This window comes from Anomaloglossus baeobatrachus, chromosome 6 (genome assembly GCF_048569485.1).
Source record: "Anomaloglossus baeobatrachus isolate aAnoBae1 chromosome 6, aAnoBae1.hap1, whole genome shotgun sequence".
Classification (NCBI taxonomy): domain Eukaryota; kingdom Metazoa; phylum Chordata; class Amphibia; order Anura; family Aromobatidae; genus Anomaloglossus; species Anomaloglossus baeobatrachus.
In genome coordinates this window covers 452,819,408-452,842,446 of record NC_134358.1, presented here as the reverse complement: position 1 = coordinate 452,842,446, position 23,039 = coordinate 452,819,408, and the positions used below count along the sequence as shown (strand labels likewise).

General features: G+C 49.3%; 2 protein-coding genes across 9 annotated transcripts in view; one reads left to right on the top strand and one right to left on the bottom strand.

Annotated features, from left to right (window-relative positions):
• NGLY1 (N-glycanase 1) overlaps positions 1-1,049 on the bottom strand; it is a 58,577-nt gene extending 57,528 nt beyond the window's left edge. For both annotated transcript variants that reach the window (XM_075315270.1, XM_075315271.1), the window contains exon 1: positions 921-1,049. In XM_075315270.1, coding sequence (XP_075171385.1) covers positions 921-1,027 — 107 coding nt within the window. In that variant the 5' untranslated portion in view covers positions 1,028-1,049. The remainder of the gene's footprint in view (positions 1-920) is intronic.
• Positions 884-23,039, top strand: part of OXSM (3-oxoacyl-ACP synthase, mitochondrial) — an 80,750-nt gene continuing 58,594 nt past the window's right edge. The window contains exons 1-2 of one of the 7 annotated variants that reach the window (XM_075315273.1): positions 884-1,833; positions 5,053-5,085. The gene's annotated coding sequence lies outside the window, so the exon portion shown is untranslated. Of the gene's footprint in view, positions 1,834-2,455; positions 2,503-2,719; positions 2,794-2,852; positions 2,959-5,052; positions 5,086-23,039 lie in introns of those variants that run through there. The other 6 variants (XM_075315274.1, XM_075315272.1, XM_075315276.1 and 3 more) reach the window with 6 other exon arrangements.

Sequence of the window (23,039 nt, the reverse complement as noted above, 5' to 3'; positions counted from 1 at the left end):
ATGTGTGTATGTATATAGCAGAGCTAGGTGTGTATGTATATAGCAGAGCTATGTGTGTATGTATGTAGCAGAGCTAGGTGTGTATGTATATAGCAGAGCTATGTGTGTATGTATGTAGCAGAGCTATGTGTGTATGTATATAGCAGAGCTATGTGTGTATGTATGTAGCAGAGCTATGTGTGTATGTAGCAGAGCTATGTGTGTATGTATGTAGCAGCGCTGTGTCTGTATTTATGTATGCAGCAGAGCTGTGTGTGTCTGTATGCATGTATGATGTGTATCTATGTATGTCAGTGTATATGACTGTATAGATGTGTCAGTTCTATATGTATTTTTGTGAGTTTGTCGTTAAATATGTATATGTATGTGTACGTATGTGTGTCTGCGTGTGGATGGGGCCCACTGGGACTCTTCCGCCCGGGGCCCACAAAAACCTGGAGCCGGCCCTGCTGTCACCCCCCCATAGCTGGTATCTCAGGGGGAATACAAGTATTTAGTAATACAGATGTCAGGGGGAGACCGGGAGCATACACAGAAGCATCCTACAAGATGGGCACAAAGATGGCGGACAGATGTTATCCCCTGATCACTGGATCATCAGGACCCCAATATAGGAGGTCAGCCCCTAGCATGGTCTCTGCAGCGCTGTCCTGAATGCAGTGCATGATCTCAGGATCACTGTGGGTCCCCTGCTCACACAACATCAGCCATAGATAGGGGATAACCAGCAGTCACCTCCATTACTGACACCCCGCCCCATCCTACAGGTACCAGACAGGCAGCACATGGCTCACAGGGAGCAGCTCACGGATTTCAGCTCCGGCTCCCGCAATGAATGACGTCACGCCTGTACATACAGCGTCATCGCCCCACAGACCCCTCTGCAGCAGTGATGGCGCTGCCCCGGGACGGGCACTCACCGCAGGATATTGTCCGCATAGGTGAGCAGCAGCTGGGACGCGTCCATGAACACCTGGCGCCCGTTCTGACACAGCTCGGTGACGGCGGAAGACTCGGAGGAAGCCATGTCTGTGAGCCGGGCTGAGAGCAGAGAGGAAGCGCAGCGGAGCGGAGCACGGCGCAGGAGCGGATGTGAGACGGACCCGGAACCAGCGGCCACAGTCAGGCACAGAGGTGACCAACCCCGGCACTGCCGGCATCCCACAGGCACAGAGGAGACCAACCCCGGCACTGCCGGCATCCCACAGGCACAGAGGAGACCAACCCCGGCACTGCCGGCATCCCACAGGCACAGAGGTGACCAACCCCGGCACTGCCGGCATCCCACAGGCACAGAGGAGACCAACCCCGGCACTGCCGGCATCCCACAGGCACAGAGGTGACCAACCCCGGCACTGCCGGCATCCCACAGGCACAGAGGAGACCAACCCCGGCACTGCCGGCATCCCACAGGCACAGAGGAGACCAACCCCGGCACTGCCGGCATCCCACAGGCACAGAGGTGACCAACCCCCGGCACTGCCGGCATCCCACAGGCACAGAGGTGACCAACCCCGGCACTGCCGGCATCCCACAGGCACAGAGGTGACCAACCCCGGCACTGCCGGCATCCCACAGGCACAGAGGTGACCAACCCCGGCACTGCCGGCATCCCACAGGCACAGAGGAGACCAACCCCGGCACTGCCGGCATCCCACAGGCACAGAGGAGACCAACCCCGGCACTGCCGGCATCCTACAGCCACAGAGGAGACCAACCCCCTGCACTGCCGGCATCCCACAGGCACAGAGGTGACCAACCCCGGCACTGCCGGCATCCCACAGGCACAGAGGTGACCAACCCCGGCACTGCCGGCATCCTACAGGCACAGAGGTGACCAACCCCCTGCACTGCCGGCATCCCACAGGCACAGAGGTGACCAACCCCGGCACTGCCGGCATCCCACAGGCACAGAGGTGACCAACCCCTGCACTGCCGGCATCCCACAGGCACAGAGGTGACCAACCCCCGGCACTGCCGGCATCCCACAGGCACAGAGGTGACCAACCCCCTGCACTGCCGGCATCCCACAGGCACAGAGGTGACCAACCCCCTGCACTGCCGGCATCCCACAGGCACAGAGGTGACCAACCCCCTGCACTGCCGGCATCCCACAGGCACAGAGGTGACCAACCCCCTGCACTGCCGGTATCCCACAGGCACAGAGGTGACCAACCCCCTGCACTGCCGGCATCCCACAGGCACAGAGGTGACCAACCCCCTGCACTGCCGGCATCCCACAGGCACAGAGGTGACCAACCCCCTGCACTGCCGGCATCCCACAGGCACAGAGGTGACCAACCCCCTGCACTGCCGGCATCCCACAGGCACAGAGGTGACCAACCCCCTGCACTGCCGGCATCCCACAGGCACAGAGGTGACCAACCCCCTGCACTGCCGGCATCCCACAGGCACAGAGGTGACCAACCCCCTGCACTGCCGGCATCCCACAGGCACAGAGGTGACCAACCCCGGTACTGCCGGCATCCCACAGGCACAGAGGTAACTAACCCCGGTACTGCCGGCATCCCACAGGCACAGAGGTGACCAACCCCCGGCACTGCCGGCATCCCACAGGCACAGAGGTGACCAACCCCCTGCACTGCCGGCATCCCACAGGCACAGAGGTGACCAACCCCCTGCACTGCCGGCATCCCACAGGCACAGAGGTGACCAACCCCGGCACTGCCGGTATCCCACAGGCACAGAGGTGACCAACCCCCTGCACTGCCGGCATCCCACAGGCACAGAGGTGACCAACCCCGGCACTGCCGGTATCCCACAGGCACAGAGGTGACCAACCCCCTGCACTGCCGGCATCCCACAGGCACAGAGGAGACCAACCCCGGCACTGCCGGCTTTCCACAGGCACAGAGGTGACCAACCCCGGCACTGCCGGCTTTCCACAGGCACAGAGGTGACCAACCCCGGCACTGCCGGCATCCCACAGGCACAGAGGTGACCAACCCCCTGCACTGCCGGCTTTCCACAGGCACAGAGGTGACCAACCCTGGGGGCTGCTGCTGCCTCTGTGCTTTGGGATGCAGCAATTCCCTTACAACACTCCGTTCACATGAGCATCACTGCATCGCAGAGGACCTGGCATCTACACCAAGAGTACAGCGAGAGGCGGCAGTGTGCCAGGCCTGGTGTACAAGGAGAGGTGCCATGCTGTGTCAGGATTGGTTATACAGGGAGTGGTGCCACATTGTGCCAGGCCTGGTATACAAGGAGAGGTGTCGCAGTGTGCTGGGCCTGGTATCAGTTAATGGATCTGTTTTCCATAGATTCCTATGCTATAAAAATAGATCCTGCAGAAATCATTTTTTTAAAAATTTACAAAAAAGTTGTGTTTGAACTTTTTTACCAATGGATTCCGGCTGGTTCCGTTGTAATGGATCATTATTGGCCATGGACATGTGACTTGTCACCAAGGCTATTGGGAGACTGTCATACAGATCACTAAATTGGAAAGTGTCGTATAAAATTGGTAAACGGTTTTCCTTTCAACATTCATTACTATCCAAAAGTACAGTGGAACCTTGGATTATGAGCATAATTGGTTCCAGGGCTGTGCTCATAAACCAAGTTACTCTTATAGCAAAGCAAATTTTCCCATAGGAAATAATTGAAACGCAGACAATTCGTTCCACAACCCAAAAATATTTACTGTATTTATACAAACTTATTACAGTAATACAAAATAATGTACTGTATTCATATAAAATGATTACACTGATACAAAATACTGTACAGTATAGTAAAAACTTATAAAACAAATTAAACTGCACTTTAGCTTACAATAAAACTGTTGGTGTGCGAGAGATACAGTACAAGCAATGTGCTGCACTGGTTAGCAGAAAGAAAGTACAATACTGTATCCACAAATCCAAATTGATAGACATGCTATTAGTATATACTGTACTGTACAATGGTATACAGTTCATATGTACAGAAAGTTACCTCCAATGCGGGTTAGAGCACGGTGAAAGAACAGAACCGGAAGTGTGCACTGTGAGTATTTGCTTTTCTTGCAAAGCATTGCTCTTAAACCAAGTTACAAATTTGTAAAAAGCTTTGCTTGTCTTGCAAAACACTCTCAGGCCTCCAACACACATCTGTTAAAAACCCGCACGTGCCGCGAGACACGTATTTTCCCTGTGTGTTGCGTGTGGTAAGTACGTGTCTCCGGTACGTGCGGTCCACGTGTGTTCTCCGTGTGCTATCCGCGATAGCACACGGAGAACCGGTAATTTGCATACTCACGTGGTCCGCGCTGCTGTCCAGGGTTCTGATCTTCAGCTCCAGCCCCGCCCACTCCCCGCTAACGCACCATCCGGCCGAGCGGAGGGGCAGAGATTAGCGCCCGTGACAGCACGCCCACCTCCTTTATACGCTCATAACGGACAGCAGGAACATTTTGCAGCGGAAGAATCTGCGGGGCTGGTGGAGGTGAGTGTGTGTTTTTTTTATTTTTAATAATTATAATTAATAATAATTTTAATAATATAATTAATATTATAATTAATGACACGTGTTCTCCGGTGCGTGTCACACAGAACCGCATCCACACTACATCCGTGTGGTACGGGTGCGGGCCGTGTAACACCCGTGCTGCCGGAGAATACGTGGACATGTCAGCGTGAGAAAATCACAGACGCACGTAAGTATGGAACGGACTTCGTTCCGTTCCAAAATACGTGTGTCCAAACAATAATGAAAACATAGGTCCACTTGTCTCCGTGCCGCCGGTACGTGAAAAATCTGCCAAACACGTACCGGCGGCACGGATGTGTGTCGCAGGCTTCAAACTAAGTTACTCTTAATCCAAGGTTCCACTGTATTGGTGATAAATATATGATCCCTGGGATTCCCACCAATCACAAGGAAGGGAGTTCCGCAGTCTCTTGTGTGAATGGAGCCATAGTACACAAGTCTGATCCATGATACATTACCTGTTTATGGAATTCAGATATTACAGTGCCGGTGATCTCATGTCAGTCCATGAAAATTGGATTGCATTCTGATTGATTTATTTTTATTTTTTGACAGGGACGAGGGCTAACTCAAAAGGACAGCACTCGTGTAAGTTATACGGTTGTCTGCATGAGCCCTTATTGGTATCAATTTTATTTTATTTTTGTTTTTATACAAGTGGCAATATAGACTAAAGGGGGCTTTACACGCTACGATATCGTTAATGTTTCATCGTCGGGGTCACGTTGTTAGTGACGCACATCCGGCGTCATTAACGATATCGCAGCGTGTAATACTTACCAGCGACCTTAGGCGACCTCAAAAATAGTGAAAATCGTTCACCATGGAGAGGTCGTCCCAAAGTCAAAAATCGGTAAGGGTTGTTTAGCGTTGTGGTTCATCGCTCATGCGGCAGCACACATCGCTATGTGTGACACCGCATGAGCGAGGAACGTCTCCTTACCTGCCGCCGGCCCCAATGAGGAAGGAAGGAGGTGGGCGGGATGTTACGTCCTGCTCATCTCCGCCCCTCTGCTTTGATTGGCCGGCCGCTTAGTGACGTTGCGGTGACGTCGCTGTGATGCCGAACGTCCCTCCCCCTTGAAGGAGGGATTGTTCGGCAGTCACAGCGACGCCGCCGATCAGGTAAGTATGAGTGACGCTGCGTAGCGATAATGTTCGCTACGGCAGCGATCACAAACAATCGCATGCGCGACCGGGGCGGGTACTTACACGGTCGCTATCGCTAGAAATTGCTAGCGATATCGCTACCGTGTAAAGCCCCCTTAAGATGTAACCAATCTGCTGCAGAATAAGGGGAATGTTCAAGTATGGCTGCTTTTTATGTTCAGTTAACATGCCAACAAAAACCAGTGACAGGCTCCAAATGTGTCACCACGTGGTCTACTAATGCGAGTCTCTACTATGTGGAAGAGCAAGCGCAGCTGTTGTATTTTGCACCTGCCCTGCCTCCACCATTTATCATGGATGGCCTGGTGCATTTTGCTGTAAATTAGTATTGTGACTAGGTATTGGTAAGTATGGCTGTTTGTTTTTTTTAATGAATATTGTGAGCTTAACCTTAGGCCCCCTTCACACGTCAGTGAAAAACACTGACGTTCTTCACTGACGTTCTTCACTGACGTTCTTCACTGACGTTCTTCACTGACGTTCTTCACTGACGTTCTTCACTGACGTTCTTCACTGACGTTCTTCACTGACGTTCTTCACTGACGTTCTTCACTGACGTTCTTCACTGACGTTCTTCACTGACGTGTAAAACATGCACATGTCCCTCCGTGTGCCATGATTCACGGCACACGTGGGTTGTCAATGTGCAATCCGTGATTGCAAATGGACATTACTCACTTGCCTTCACTGCTGCTGTCCATGGTGCTGAACTCCTCGGCTGTGCAGCGTCCGCCCACCGCTCTGTGCAGCTACTTCCGGGTCGGCTGTTCCTGCTTTCATGAATATTCATGAGCTGGGCATGAGCTGGAAAGTGTGGAGGCTGCACAGCGTGTCGCTGGAAAGGTGAGTTGAAAATGTTTGTTATTTTATATGTCAGTGTTTTTCTGGTACGTGTTTCACGGATCACACACGGATCACACCGTAGTGTGGTCCGTGGGTCATCAGTGATGCCAGAAAAAAACTGACTTGTCTCCGTGCAGAATCACGGACACGCGTGTATGCTGCATGGAGACAAGTTCAGTGAAAAATCACTGATGTGTGAGCAGACCCATTGATTATAATGTGTCTGCGTATGTCAGTGATTCTGGTACGTATAAAAAAAGCACAAACATACCAGAATCACTGACGTGTGAAGGGGGCATTAAGGGGTTGTCTGGTTGTCCACAGGATGGCTGATGACTAGTGTTGAGCAAGCAATACCATGCTCAGGACTTGTACCAAGCAGTTGAACACTCAATGAGCGCAACTGAAGCACCCGAGTATAATGGAAGTGAATGGGGAACTGGAGCATTTTTCTGGAAGATTTCCCTGAAAAATGCTAGCGTTCCCTATTGACTTCATAGAAAAAACTCACCAAAAATAAAGCCAAACCATAAACTGGTCAGATAGTTGCAAAAGCACATGCAAGATGCATACGGTCCCCCCATGATAAAGGTTAAAAGATCACAGGTGCAGAATGCCTTTAAAACAACCACCCCCAGCCTACTAACACAGGAGGGGGAGGCTGCTGGCAAAATAACTGCACACAAAGATCCAATATAGGGCGTCAGTCACACAGACTCGTGCAATGCACAGTGTCCAGGCAAAGCCTATTGATCACGCCCTTCTATTAGATCAGGCGGGCTGCCCAGCACCTAGGTGCACTGGCACAGTGGACAGACATTCCAGAAGACCGGCTGCATCCTGCAAAACTGTGCGATAATAAATGATAAAATTGATAATAAAAGTGAGGTATTGGTCATATTTTGGCCATAATATATAAGCTCGTAACCCAAACGTCAAGGGTCCCCACGCTTACGAGTCCCTAACCACATCAAAAAAGCTCATCATAGGACATTTAGTATAATTTCATAGAAAAAAACTCACCAAAAATAAAGCCAAACCACAAACTGGTCAGATAGTTGCAAAAGCACATGCAAGATGCATACGGTCCCCCCATGATAAAGGTTAAAAGATCACAGGTGCAGAATGCCTTTAAAACAACCACCCCCAGCCTATTACCACAGGAGGGGGAGGTTGCTGGCAAAATAACTGCACACAAAGATCCAATATAGGGCGTCAGTCACACAGACTCGTGCAAGAAAAACTGACTTGTCTCCGTGCAGAATCACGGACACGCGTGTATGCTGCACGGAGACAAGTTCAGTGAAAAATCACTGATGTGTGAGCAGACCCATTGATTATAATGTGTCTGCGTATGTCAGTGATTCTGTTACGTATAAAAAAAGCACAAACATACCAGAATCACTGACTTGTGAAGGGGGCCTTAAGGGGTTGTCTGGTTGTCCACAGGATGGCTGATGACTAGTGTTGAGCAAGCAATACCATGCTCAGGACTTGTACCAAGCAGTTGAACACTCAATGAGCGCAACTGAAGCACCCGAGTATAATGGAAGTGAATGGGGAACTGGAGCATTTTTCTGGAAGATTTCCCTGAAAAATGCTAGCGTTCCCTATTGACTTCCATTATACTCAGGTACTTGATTGGCATCCATCCGAACATCAACTGCTCGTTACAAATACCAAGCAATCAAGCATGGTAGTGCTCTCTCATCACTAGTGATAACTTACTGATTACACAGGTCTACAAAAAATATTTTTTGTTATCGCAGGTGACTTTGTTCTTTTCTGAATAATCTTTTTCTCCTGATTTAAAAAAATGAATATAGTTTTTCTGTAGCACGTATAATTTCCATGGAGCATCATCATTATTATAAGGTATAGGAAATATACTGGCGACATTAAGAAAATAGTAATCTACATATCCGAAAATAATGCTTCACCTTACAAAACAGATTTATTGAACCAAAATAATTTCACATGCAAAATAGAAACCAAAATATGAGCAGAAATTAAAAGTGCTTGACATTAGAGTGTCGTTGATATAATTTTTCAGGGTTGTCCCTATATGCCATAAGGGTATGTGCGCACGTTGCTTTTTACCTGCTTTTTTGCTGCTTTTTCTTCTGCGCTGTTTAATGCCAAAATGGATGTGTTCTTCTATTCAAGCAAAGTCTATGGGAATTTGGGTTTCTTGTTCACACTATGTTGTTCAAAATGCTGCCTTTTTGTGGCAGAACTTTGGTCAAAAACTCAGCTTTGCAGTGCAAAACCCAAATGGCAAAAACAATTGACATGTTGCTTCTTTGAAAAGCTAAGTTTTTGACCAAAGTTCTGCCTCAAAAAGGCAGCATTTTGAACAACATAGTGTGAACAAGAAACCCAAATTCCCATAGACTTTGCTTGAATAGAAGAACACATCCATTTTGGCATTAAACAGCGCAGAAGAAAAAGCAGCAAAAAAGCTTGTAAAAAGCAGGTAAAAAGCAACGTGCGCACATACCCTTATCATGGGGTCCTTCTCCAATATCACACAATCAACAGAGTGAGAGATGATTGTTCAATCCAAAGAATATTTATTCCATGCAATCCAGAATGTCCATCAAATAATCCACCACACAGAGGGTAAAATAGTCCAGTAATGGAATAAATGTCCCAGAACTGAGTCACAATCCTCCAGAAGTCCATGTCCAGGGAAATTGGGGTTTCACAACGGCTCTCTGGGGTGTTGCCTGTAGCTGCAGCTTCTCCCCCAGAGGATCAATCTTACTCCTCTCTCGAAGTTATCATACAGACTGAATAATCACCAGGTAAACAGATTTTGGTTGGATTCCAGGCCCCCCTCCCTCACATCTAGGGACAGAAGCACTATAGGGTGTGAGTCCCAGTATTTGGAGAGGTGGGGAGTAAGTAATGGACAGTCAAGAAATGGGGCTTAACAAAAAGAAAGCAAATGGTAACAGAGCTAAGTTAATTAACTTGCAGACAATATAAGGAATACAGTTAGGTCCAGAAATATTTGGACAGTGACACAAGTTTTGTTATTTTAGCTGTTTACAAAAACATGTTCAGAAATACAATTATATATATAATATGGGCTGAAAGTGCACACTCCCAGCTGCAATATGAGAGTTTTCACATCCAAATCAGAGAAAGGGTTTAGGAATCATAGCTCTGTAATGCATAACCTCCTCTTTTTAAAGGGACCAAAAGTAATTGGACAAGGGACTCTAAGGGCTGCAATTAACTCTGAAGGCGTCTCCCTCATTAACCTGTAATCAATGAAGTAGTTAAAAGGTCTGGGGTTGATGACAGGTGTGTGGTTTTGCATTTGGAAGCTGTTGCTGTGACCAGACAACATGCGGTCTAAGGAACTCTCAATTGAGGTGAAGCAGAACATCCTGAGGCTGAAAAAAAAGAAAAAATCCATCAGAGAGATAGCAGACATGCTTGGAGTAGCAAAATCAACAGTCGGGTACATTCTGAGAAAAAAGGAATTGACTGGTGAGCTTGGGAACTCAAAAAGGCCTGGGCGTCCACGGATGACAACAGTGGTGGATGATCGCTGCATACTTTCTTTGGTGAAGAAGAACCCGTTCACAACATCAACTGAAGTCCAGAACACTCTCAGTGAAGTAGGTGTATCTGTCTCTAAGTCAACAGTAAAGAGAAGACTCCATGAAAGTAAATACAAAGGGTTCACATCTAGATGCAAACCATTCATCAATTCCAAAAAATAGACAGGCCAGAGTTAAATTTGCTGAAAAACACCTCATGAAGCCAGCTCAGTTCTGGAAAAGTATTCTATGGACAGATGAGACAAAGATCAACCTGTACCAGAATGATGGGAAGAAAAAAGTTTGGAGAAGAAAGGGAACGGCACATGATCCAAGGCACACCACATCCTCTGTAAAACATGGTGGAGGCAACGTGATGGCATGGGCATGCATGGCTTTCAATGGCACTGGGTCACTTGTGTTTATTGATGACATAACAGCAGACAAGAGTAGCCGGATGAATTCTGAAGTGTACCGGGATATACTTTCAGCCCAGATTCAGCCAAATGCCGCAAAGTTGATCGGACGGCGCTTCATAGTACAGATGGACAATGACCCCAAGCATACAGCCAAAGCTACCCAGGAGTTCATGAGTGCAAAAAAGTGGAACATTCTGCAATGGCCAAGTCAATCACCAGATCTTAACCCAATTGAGCATGCATTTCACTTGCTCAAATCCAGACTTAAGATGGAAAGACCCACAAACAAGCAAGACCTGAAGGCTGCGGCTGTAAAGGCCTGGCAAAGCATTAAGAAGGAGGAAACCCAGCGTTTGGTGATGTCCATGGGTTCCAGACTTAAGGCAGTTATTACCTCCAAAGGATTCGCAACAAAATATTGAAAATAAAAATATTTTGTTTGGGTTTGGTTTATTTGTCCAATTACTTTTGACCTCCTAAAATGTGGAGTGTTTGTAAAGAAATGTGTACAATTCCTACAATTTCTATCAGATATTTTTGTTCAAACCTTCAAATGAAACGTTACAATCTGCACTTGAATTCTGTTGTAGAGGTTTCATTTCAAATCCAATGTGGTGGCATGCAGAGCCCAACTCGCGCAAATTGTGTCACTGTCCAAATATTTCTGGACCTAACTGTACATAGAATGAATAGAGCCAGGCTCCTAAAATATGAACCTACACAAAATGATACATAACCCCCCCCCCCCATATAACACCATCACAATCATCCAACAATAATCTGCCATCATTGAGTCATTCCAAATGTCCTGGTGAAACCACTTGCCTTGCTCATCGCTTACATCACCAAAATTTTGAGGGAAGAAATCTGTGCAAAAAGTGCATTTTCAGAGACATGCGACATCCAAGACACTAGTGTGCATTTAGCAGTTTCTCAACACCTTCAACATATTCTGGAGATCTTATTTTTCTTAAGAAGTTTTCATAGATCCACTTGCAGCTTTTCCAAAATCTCAATTCCTTATCATTTAAGACTTCCTTCAAACACATAATCTCTCATAATATCTCTGATCTCAGCACCAACAGATACCCCTTTCTTCAGTTTTGCTGGTGAAATGCTGGAGAATTACTGTGGAATGTACGGGAACCCTTGTGAATTTGTCATGGCCTTCACAAAGTTTTTAATCAATCCCAACTTTAAGCTGGGTTTACACGCTGCAACATCGCAAAGGACATCGCTGTAACGTCACCGGTTTGGTGACGCAATAGCGACCTCCCTAAGTCTCTGCTAAGTCTCTGGTGAGCGTTCAAACAGGCAAACCTGGCCAACAACTCAACAGCGATCCGGACCTGCAGAGCGACCTAGCTGGTTGTTGGGGACGTTGATAAGCAGCCTTTTGAAAGGGAAGTTGCTAACAAAGTCGCTGAAAAGGATTCACACACTGAAACTTCATGCTGCACAGCGGGAAACAAAGGACCTAGGAATGGTCCTGAACGATTTGTAACGATTACAACTTCACAGCAGGGGCCAGGTCGCTGATAGGTTTCACACACTGCAACATCGCAAACAACATCGCTATTGCGTCACAAAACAGGTGACGTTACAGCGATGTCGTTTGAGATGTTGCAGTGTGTAAACCCAGCTTTAGATGTAGTGGAGGAAGAAAATGTTTGTTGGAGCAACTAAAGGATTATGCTGAACATTGTCTCTACCTGGAGCACAGATGTTTCTGTCCCCAATCATGATGAACATAATGCTCTACTGTATCTCTACTGTCCCATAAACACAAGAAGCAACAATATTTTGTGAGACCTCCTTGCATTCCCATTTGCAGACCAATCACTTTCAAATCTCCACAGACATCCCATTGATGATGCTTATATTGTATAGCGCTCAAAACAACAACTGACAGATTTTCATAACTTTCCTTTTGATGACGAGTGAGCAATAGGGATTGAGGCTATGTGCGCACATTGCGTTTTTTCCCCGCATTTACGCACCGTTTTAAACTGCAGCATAAACACATGCATTCTGCTTCCCACGCAAAGTCTATGAGAAGTCAGCAAATTCCATGCGCACGTTGCTTTTTTTAAACGCAGCATTTTGGATGCCAAATATTTGACAAAATCGATGCGTTTAAAAAAGCAGCATGTCACTTCTTTTGTGCATTTGGTTGCTTTTTCCACCCATTGAAATCAATGAGGTGTGTCAAAACGCAACCAAAATATGCTTGCACTGCATTTTTGTTGCGTTCTGCATGCTTTTTTGACAAACAGAACGCAGGTCTTTCGGTCTCTCTTTGTCTGTCTTTCTGTCGATCTGTCCGTCCGTCAGTCGGTCTGTCTGTCTGTCGGTCGGTCTCTTTCTCTGTCTGTCTCTCCCCCCCCCCCCCCCCTCTCATACTCATCGATCAGTGGCGCTGCGCTGCACGGCTGTCACAAAGCTGCGGCGGCTTCTCCTGCTTTTGAACATGCCGGCTACTCATTATTCCATCTCGTATTCACTGCTTACCCCACCCACCAGCGCCTATGATTGGTTGCATTCAGACGAGCCCCCACACTGAGTGACAGCTGTCTCACTGCAACCAATCACAGCCACCAGTGGGCGGGTCTATGTAGTGCAGTAAAATAGATGAATAATTTTAAAAAAATGGTGTGCGGTCCCCCCCGATTTTAATACTAACCAAGGTAAAGCCACACGGCTGAAGGCTGGTATTCTCATGATGAGGAGCCCCCCAGCCTAAAAATATCAGCCAGCAGCCGCCCGGAATTGCCACATCCATTAGATGCGACAGTCCCGGGACTCTACCCAGCTCATCCCGAGTTGCCCTGGTGCGGTGGCAATCGCGGTAATAAGGAGTTAATGGCAGCCCATAGCTGCCACTAAGTCCTAGGTTAATCATGGCAGGCATCTGAGACACAACCCCCATGATTAACCCTTTCAGCCCCCGGGCACTTTCCGTTTTTGTTTTTTGCTCCTTTTCTTCCGAGAGCCGTAACTTTTTATTATTCCGTCAATCTTGCTATATGAGGGCTTGTTTTTTGCGGGACGAGTTGTACTTTTAAATGAAACCATAGGTTTTACCATATATTGTACTGGAAAACAGCAAAAAAATTCCAAGTGTGGAAAAACTGCAAAAAAAGTGTGATTGCACAATAGTTTTTGGGATGTTTTATTCACCGTGTTCACTATATGATAAAACTGATGTATCTATGTGATGCCTCAGGTCGGTGCGAGTTTGTAGACACCAAACATGTATAGGTTTACATGTATCTAAGGGGTTAAAAAAATTCACAAGTTTGTCCAATAAAAGTGGCGCACATTTTGCGCCATTTTCCAAAACACGTAGCGTTCTCATTTTTCGGGATCTATGGCTCAGTGACGCCTTATTTTTTGCGTCTCGAGCTGACGTTTATAATGGTACCATTTTTGCGCAGATGCTACGTTTTGATCGCCTGTTATTGCATTTTGCGTAAAACTTGCGGCGACCAAAAAATGTAATTTTGGCGTTTGGAATTTTTGCCACTACGCCGTTTACCAATCAGATTAATTGATTTTATATTTTGATAGATCGGGCATTTCTGAACGCGGCAATACCAAATGTGTATATTTATTTATTTTTTAACCCTTTAATTTTCAATGGGGGGAAAGGGGGGTGATTTGAACTTTTAGGTTTTTTGGTTTTTTTTTTATTTTTTGAAACTTTTTTTTTTATTTTTTTTTTTTATTTTACTAGTCCCCCTAGGGGGCTATAGCGATCAGCAATCCGATCGCTATCTGCTGATCACAGAAATACAGCTGTAAACAGCAGATTCAGTCACTTTGTTTTTACCTCTGCTCTCGGCCGAGGGAAAATGAAAGTGAAACTTCGTAGCTGCAGGCGTCATCACATGACCCTGTGCTACGATGGCAACCACCAATAGTCACGTGATAACACACGTGACTTCCGGTGGGGGCGGCGGTAAGTAAAAAACATGGCCGCGCGCATTTAGATCTTGCTGCCAGACTTTGGCAGCAAGATCTAAGGGGTTAATGGCCGCGGGTGGAAGCGATTCCACCCGCGGCTAGCAGGCGCACATGTCAGCTGTTGAAAACAGCTGATGTGTGCCGATCCACGCCGCCTGCCCGCGGCAGGGGGCAGGGCTTAACGGGACACGTTCCTGGACGGATAGATCCGTCCAAGGTCATGAAGGGGTTAAGCTGTAAGTGAAAGAAAATAAGCACTCCCAAAAAATCCTTTATTTGGAATAAAAGATAGAAAAGACCCCCTCTTTCACCACTTTATTAAAATCCCCAATACCCCTCCTGGTCCGACATCATCCACACAAGGTCCCGCGACGTTTTCAGCTCTGCTATATGAAGCTGACAGGAGCGCCCGTAGAGCACTGCCGTTCTCTGTGAGCTCCACGCAGCAACTGAAGTGAGTCGCGCGATCAGCGATGACGTCACTCAGGTTACACGTGGCCACATGTCTCGGGTGGAGGACTCCAGCTGGCCGCGGGTAACCTGAGTGATGGCACCACTGATCGCGCGGCTCACTTCATTCACTCAGGGGATTTGCGGTCACCGGTGTGTCCTTCACTTGTGATGGCAAATCAGGCCGCGGCACACAGACAGAGCCGCGTGATGACAAGTAGGGTGAAGTTCATCCGAGTTCATTCTGATCGCACGGCTGTCTAGCAGCCAGCCATGCTTCTATGGGGATCTAGCAGGCCGAGTGGGACCGCACTGTCAAAAATGCATCAAAAACGCAGCGTTTTAGATGCTTTTTGAAACGCACATGCAGTGACAAAATGCTGCTTTTTATTTGTCACGCCAGAACGCAATGTGCGCACATACCCTGATTGTTTCATATTTCCATTGTGAAGCAACACTGCTTTCAAACTTCTCTGGGATGAGTCAATAACAATCGCCAATCTGCAGCAAAACACTCTTGATTCAGTTCTTCAAAGAGGCCATTCACATTGTTACAGTACACCATTGGTCCATCAAATGTGAAAAATTGTGTTAGGCCCTGTGCACACTTGGACACGACTTTTTCTTAAGAAAAATCCGCACCCTCTGGCAGAATACCGCACCCACGGCAAAAACCGTGGTAAAATTGCCCCCACGTTTTTGCCATGGGTTGGTCCCTGCGGTTTTTTAAGCATTATCTATGGCAAAAAACGCAGATACCTGTGGAAATTAAGTGACATGCTCATTCTTTTTGCTGCAGAAATTCTGCAGCAAAAACCTGTAGGTAAAAAAACGCAGTGTGCGTACAGCATTTTGTTTTCTTTGGCGCTCCATTGGGAGACCCAGACAATTGGGTGTATAGCTACTGCCTCCGGAGGCCACACAAAGCATTACACTTAAAAGTGTAAGGCCCCTCCCCTTCTGCCTATACACCCCCCGTGGGATCACGGGCTCCTCAGTTTTCAAGCTTTGTGCGAAGGAGGTCAGACATCCACGCATAGCTCCACTGTTTAGTCAGCAGCAGCTGCTGACTATGTCGGATGGAAGAAAAGAGGACCCATACTAGGGTCCCCAGCATGCTCCCTTCTCACCCCACTTTTGTCGGCGGTGTTTGTTAAGGTTGAGGTACCCATTGCGGGTACAGAGGCTGGAGCCCACATGCTGCATCCTTCCCCATCCCCCTTAGGGCTCTGGGTGAAGTGGGATTTTACCGGTCTCCAGGCACTAGGGACCGTGCTCTGTCCACAGCCCCTAGGGAATCTGCTGGATATGGAGCGGAGTATCGTCAGGGACAGGGCCCTGCTACGTCAAGGTACTCTGTGTCCCCGTACAGACCGCACGCACACTGCAGCATTGCTGGGTGTGTTAGTGCGCCGGGGACAACAGCGCTGCGCGCTTGTGCCACACTTCCACAGCTTGCTGAGGGAGTTAGTGTGTTGGGAACTGCCGCTGCTGGCAGTTTACACTGCGGCGCGGCTGGGACTTGTGGTGCGCCGGGGACTTCCGCGCTGGCCGTGCATATTTGTCGGCCGCGCTTATTACTAGAGTCCCCGGCTTTTGCGGCCTAGTTCCGTTTCGTTCCCGCCCCCAGGCCTGCCAGTCGGGAAGGGCGGGACGCTGTACAGAACGTCAGCGCCGAGGGCTGGAGTCTGCTTTACATACTCCAGCCCTCACATTGAGCACAGTGGGACGCCAGTTTCCCGCACTTTGTCTGAGGGACGCCCACGGTCCGCCCCTCTTCACTGAACGCCGGCAGCCATTCCTGTGTGCAGTCTGAGCTGGAGAGGGGAGACAAGTTCTGGGAGACCCAGGCACGGGATTCTGGCGACCACACACCCGCTTTTAGCGGGCGGTAAGCGGCACCTCCGGTGCTGACCCCACTAGTGCCGAAGTGTTCAATTGTATTTTTATGCTTGCATGCTATACATTGCACTAAACGGTCGCTGGTGATTCTTGGCTATATACCCTCCTAGATTGCTCAGTGGAGAATACAGCATGTCGTCCGCAAAAAACAGGGGTGCCAAGGCACAGGCTTTCTATGCTGCTTGCACCGCTTGTGAGGCTGTTCTGCCGGCAGGTTCCACTGACCCCCATTGTGTGCAGTGTTCGGCCCCTGTGCACCCTGCTCGGCCGGGGCCTCTGCTGGAGGTGTCCCAGGGAGATCCACCTGTGAATACTGTCCAGGTGACGGGGACAGAGTTTGCAATTTTTGCTGATAGATTGTCTGTGACTTTGTCTCAGATTCTAGAAACTTTGCAGTCTAGACCAGTAACTCAGACCATGGGCACTGTTGATTCATTGCTCCCTGGTCCCCCTCAGTTGGAACAGCTCCGGGGGTGTCCCATGCATCCCAGGGTGATGGCTCTGACACGGACGACAGTCCCAGACAGCCTAAGCGAGCTCGCTATGAGCGGCCCTCGACATCATCACACTGGTCAGGATCTCAGCAGGAGGATTCTCTGTGTGATGAGGCGGAGGTAGCTGATCAGGATTCTGATCCTGAGACCGCTCTCAATCTGGATACTCCTGATGGTGACGCCATAGTGAATGATCTTATCGCGTCCATCAATAAAATGTTGGATATTTCTCCCCAGCTCCTCCAGTGGAGGAGTCAGCTTCACAGCAGGAGAAATTCCATTTCAGGTATCCTAAGCGTAAATTAAGTACTTTTCTGGACCACTCGGATTTTAAAGAGTCAGTCCAGAAACACCACGCTTATCCAGATAAGCGTTTCTCCAAACGGCTTAAGGATACACGTTATCCCTTTCCTCCTGACGTGGTCAAGAGCTGGACCCAGTGTCCCAAGGTGGATCCCCCAATCTCCAGGCTTGCGGCTAGATCCATAGTTGCAGTGGAGGATGGGGCTGCACTTAAAGATGCCACTGACAGACAGATGGAGCTCTGGTTGAAATCCATCTATGAAGCTATCGGCGCGTCGTTTGCTCCAGCATTCGCAGCCGTATGGGCACTCCAAGCTATTTCAGCTGGTCTTACACAGATTGACACGGTCACCCGTACATCTGTTCCGCAGGTCGCATCCTTAACCTCTCAAATGTCTGCATTCGCGTCTTACGCGATTAATGCGGTTCTGGACTCTACGAGCCGTACGGCAGTGGATTCCGCCAACTCCGTGGTTTTACGCAGAGCCTTGTGGTTAAGGGAATGGAAAGCAGATTCTGCTTCCAAAAAATGTTTAACCAGTTTGCCATTTTCTGGTGACCGGCTGTTTGGTGAACGTTTGGATGAAATCATTAAACAGTCCAAGGGTAAGGATTCATCCTTACCTCAGCCCAGACAAAACAAACCCCAACAGAGGAGGGGACAGTCGGGGTTTCGGTCCTTTCGAGGCTCGGGCAGGTCCCAATTCTCCTCGGCCAAAAGGACTCAAAAGGATCAGAGGAGTTCAGATTCTTGGCGGGCTCAGTCACGCCCAAAAAAGACAGCCGGAAGACCCGCTACCAAGGCGGCTTCCTCATGACTTTCGGCCTCCTCTCTCCGCATCCTCGGTCGGTGGCAGGCTCTCCCGCTTTGGCGACATTTGGCTGCCACAGGTCCAAGACCGTTGGGTGAGAGACATTCTGTCTCACAGGTACAGGATAGAGTTCAGTTCTCGTCCTCCAACTCGATTCTTCAGAACGTCTCCGCCTCCCGACCGAGCCGATGCTCTTCTGCAGGCGGTGTGCACTCTAAAGGCGGAAGGAGTGGTGATCCCTGTTCCTCTTCAAGAGCAAGGTCACGGTTTTTACTCCAATTTGTTTGTGGTACCAAAAAAGGACGGGTCTTTCCGTCCCGTTCTGGACCTAAAACTTCTCAACAACCACGTGAGAACCAGACGGTTCCGGATGGAATCCCTCCGATCCGTCATCGCCGCAATGTCTCAAGGAGATTTCCTAGCATCAATAGACATCAAGGATGCTTATCTCCACGTACCGATTGCTCCAGAGCATCAGCGTTTTCTACGCTTCGTTATAGGAGACGAACACCTTCAGTTCGTAGCCCTGCCTTTTGGTCTGGCGACAGCCCCACGGGTCTTCACCAAAGTCATGGCAGCTGTAGTTGCAGTCCTGCACTCTCAGGGACACTCTGTGATCCCTTACTTAGACGATCTGCTGGTCAAGGCGCCTTCTCAAGAGGCATGCCAACACAGCCTGAACGTTGCGCTGGAGACCCTCCAGGGTTTCGGGTGGATCATCAACTTTTCCAAGTCAAATCTAACCCCGACCCAGTCGATAACATATCTTGGCATGGAGTTTCATACTCTCTCAGCGATAGTGAAGCTTCCGCTTGTCAAACAGCGTTCACTACAGACAGGGGTGCAATCTCTCCTTCAAGGCCAGTCACACCCCTTGAGACGCCTCATGCACTTCCTAGGGAAGATGGTGGCAGCAATAGAGGCAGTCCCTTTCGCGCAGTTTCATCTGCGTCCACTACAATGGGACATTCTCCGCCAATGGGACGGGAGGTCGAAGTCCCTCGACAGAAACGTCTCCCTTTCTCAGGCGGCCAAGGATTCTCTTCGATGGTGGCTGCTTCCCACCTCATTGTCGAAAGGGAAATCCTTCCTACCCCCATCCTGGGCGGTGGTGACGACAGATGCGAGTCTGTCAGGGTGGGGAGCAGTCTTTCTCCACCACAGAGCTCAAGGTACGTGGACTCAGCAAGAGTCCACCCTTCAGATCAACGTTCTGGAGATCAGAGCAGTGTATCTTGCCCTACAAGCCTTCCAGCAGTGGCTGGAAGGCAAGCAGATCCGTATTCAGTCGGACAACTCCACAGCGGTGGCATACATCAACCACCAAGGAGGAACTCGCAGTCGGCAAGCCTTCCAGGAAGTCCGGCGGATTCTGACGTGGGTGGAAGACACGGCTTCCACCATATCCGCAGTTCACATCCCAGGCGTGGACAACTGGGAAGCAGACTTCCTCAGTCGCCAGGGTATGGACGCAGGGGAATGGTCTCTTCACCCGGACGTGTTTCAGGAGATCTGTCGCCGCTGGGGGATGCCGGACGTCGACCTAATGGCGTCTCGACACAACAACAAGGTCCCAGCTTTCATGGCACGGTCTCACGATCACCGAGCTCTGGCGGCAGACGCCTTAGTTCAAGATTGGTCGCAGTTCCGGCTTCCTTATGTGTTTCCACCTCTGGCTCTGTTGCCCAGAGTGCTGCGCAAGATCAGGTCCGACTGCCGCCGCGCCATCCTCGTCGCTCCAGACTGGCCAAGGAGGTCGTGGTACCCGGATCTGTGGCACCTTGCGGTAGGCCAACCGTGGGCACTACCAGACCGACCAGACTTGCTGTCTCAAGGGCCGTTTTTCCGTCAGAATTCTGCGGCCCTGAACCTGACTGTGTGGCCATTGAGTCCTGGATCCTAGCGTGTTCAGGATTGTCTCAAGAGGTCATTGCCACCATGAGACAGGCTAGAAAACCTACCTCCGCCAAGATATACCACAGGACGTGGAAAATATTCTTATCTTGGTGCTCTGCTCAGGGAGTCTCTCCCTGGCCATTTGGATTGCCTACTTTTCTTTCCTTCCTGCAATCCGGGTTGGAAAAAGGTTTGTCGCTCAGCTCCCTCAAGGGGCAAGTCTCAGCGCTATCTGTATTTTTTCAGAAGCGCCTAGCACGACTTCCTCAGGTACGCACGTTCCTGCAAGGGGTCTGTCATATCGTCCCTCCTTACAAGCGGCCGTTAGAGCCCTGGGATCTGAACAGGGTTCTAATTGTTCTTCAGAAGCCGCCTTTCGAACCTATGAGGGATGTGTCCCTTTCTCGCCTTTCACAGAAAGTGGCCTTTCTAGTAGCGGTCACGTCTCTCCGGAGAGTGTCCGAGCTAGCAGCGCTGTCATGCAAATCTCCCTTCCTGGTGATTCACCTGGACAAGGTGGTTCTGCGCCCGATTCCGGAGTTTCTCCCTAAGGTGGTATCCCCGTTTCATCTCAATCAGGATATCTCCTTGCCTTCCTTGTGCCCTCATCCAGTTCATCAATGTGAAAAGGATTTGCATCTGTTGGATCTCGTGAGAGCGCTCAGGATCTACATTTCCCGCACGGCGCCCCTGCGCCGCTCGGATGCACTCTTTGTCCTTGTCGCTGGTCAGCGCAAAGGGTCGCAAGCTTCCAAATCCACCCTGGCTCGGTGGATCAAGGAACCAATTCTTGAAGCCTACCGTTCTGCTGGGCTTCCGGTTCCCTCAGGGCTGAAGGCCCATTCTACCAGAGCCGTGGGTGCGTCCTGGGCATTACGGCACCAGGCTACGGCTCAGCAGGTGTGCCAGGCGGCTACCTGGTCGAGTCTGCACACGTTTACCAAACACTATCAGGTGCATACCTACGCTTCGGCGGACGCCAGCCTAGGTAGACAAGTCCTTCAGGCGGCGGCTGCCCACCTGTAGGGAAGGGCTGTTTTTACGGTCCTATCACGAGGGTTTATTTTACCCACCCAGGGACTGCTTTTGGACGTCCCAATTGTCTGGGTCTCCCAATGGAGCGCCAAAGAAGAAGGGAATTTTGTTTACTTACCGTAAATTCCTTTTCTTCTAGCTCCAATTGGGAGACCCAGCACCCGCCCTGTTTGCTTAGGGATTTTTGTTTTTTCGGGTACACATGTTGTTCATGTTGAATGGTTTCGGTTCTCCGATGTTCCTTCGGATTGAATTTGTTCTTAAACCAGTTATTGGCTTTCCTCCTTCTTGCTTTTGCACTAAAACTGAGGAGCCCGTGATCCCACGGGGGGTGTATAGGCAGAAGGGGAGGGGCCTTACACTTTTAAGTGTAATGCTTTGTGTGGCCTCCGGAGGCAGTAGCTATACACCCAATTGTCTGGGTCTCCCAATTGGAGCTAGAAGAAAAGGAATTTACGGTAAGTAAACAAAATTCCCTTCTTTCTCATAGATTTTGCTGGGGAAGGACTGCAGAAAGGTTAGGAACATTTTCTGCAGCTTTTCTGCAGAAAAAAATGCAGCAAATTTGCGGCAAAAACAATGTGCGCACAGGGCCTTAAGGCTACTTTACACACTGCGATATCGGTCCCGATATCGCTAGTGTGGGTACCCGCCCCCATCTGTTGCGCGACACGGGCAAATCGCTGCCCGTGCCGCACAACAACCGTCACACATACATACCTGTCCGGCGACGTCGCTGTGATGGGCGAACCGCCTCCTTTCTAAGGGGGCGGTCCGTGCGGCGTCACTGAACTGCCGCCCAATAGAAGCGGAGGGGCGGAGATGAGCGGGATGTAACATCCCGCCCACCTCCTTCCTTCCTCATAGCGGCCGGGAGGCAGGTAAGGGGAGTTTCCTCGTTCCTGCGGCGTCACACGCAGCGATGTGTGCTGCCGCAGGAACGAGGAACAACCTCGTTACTGCTGCAGTAACGAGATTTGAGAATGGACCCCCGTGTCGCCGATTAGCGATTTTGCACGTTTTTGCAACGATGCAAAATCGCTTATCGGTGTCACACGCAACGGCATCGCTAATGCGGCTGGATGTGCGTCACGAATTCCGTGACCCCAACGACTCCGCATTAGCGATGTCGCAGCGTGTAAAGCCCGCTTTTAGTGTTACTTCTGTTTCGGTAATAGCACAAATGGACGTCATCGTGAAGAAGATTCTTCTATTTCAACCTAGATGCAAGAAGTTCAGCTTTATTTTTTTGACAATGACAGGTCTCTGATTAGATCATTTAATTCATGTTGAGTAAAGCGTTCTGGCTGCTCCATCAGGTACATACTCATCTTGATTTGAGGTCTCCATAGTCTTCATATTCTACTTCATATTCATCCAGTCCAGACAACGGTGGTACACAAACTCACAAGGTACCATCATGTGGAACTGGCCTAATTACCATCAAGTTAAGGGTAATTAATCTCATGCTTGTTCTTTGTAGAAAAGCCCTTCAGTTTGACAAAACAAAAGTAGCAGTCATCACAATGATTTTTTGGTTCTCTCCAAATCATGGGAACAGCAAATGGCATAGCCACTTTCCTCATACTTGGCTTTTTGGTGTAAAAGAACTATACCCATAGCAGAATCTGTCCGGATGATTGATACACTGTCGGGGCATTTTTCAGTTAGCTCCTCCCCATAACATGTGACTTTCCA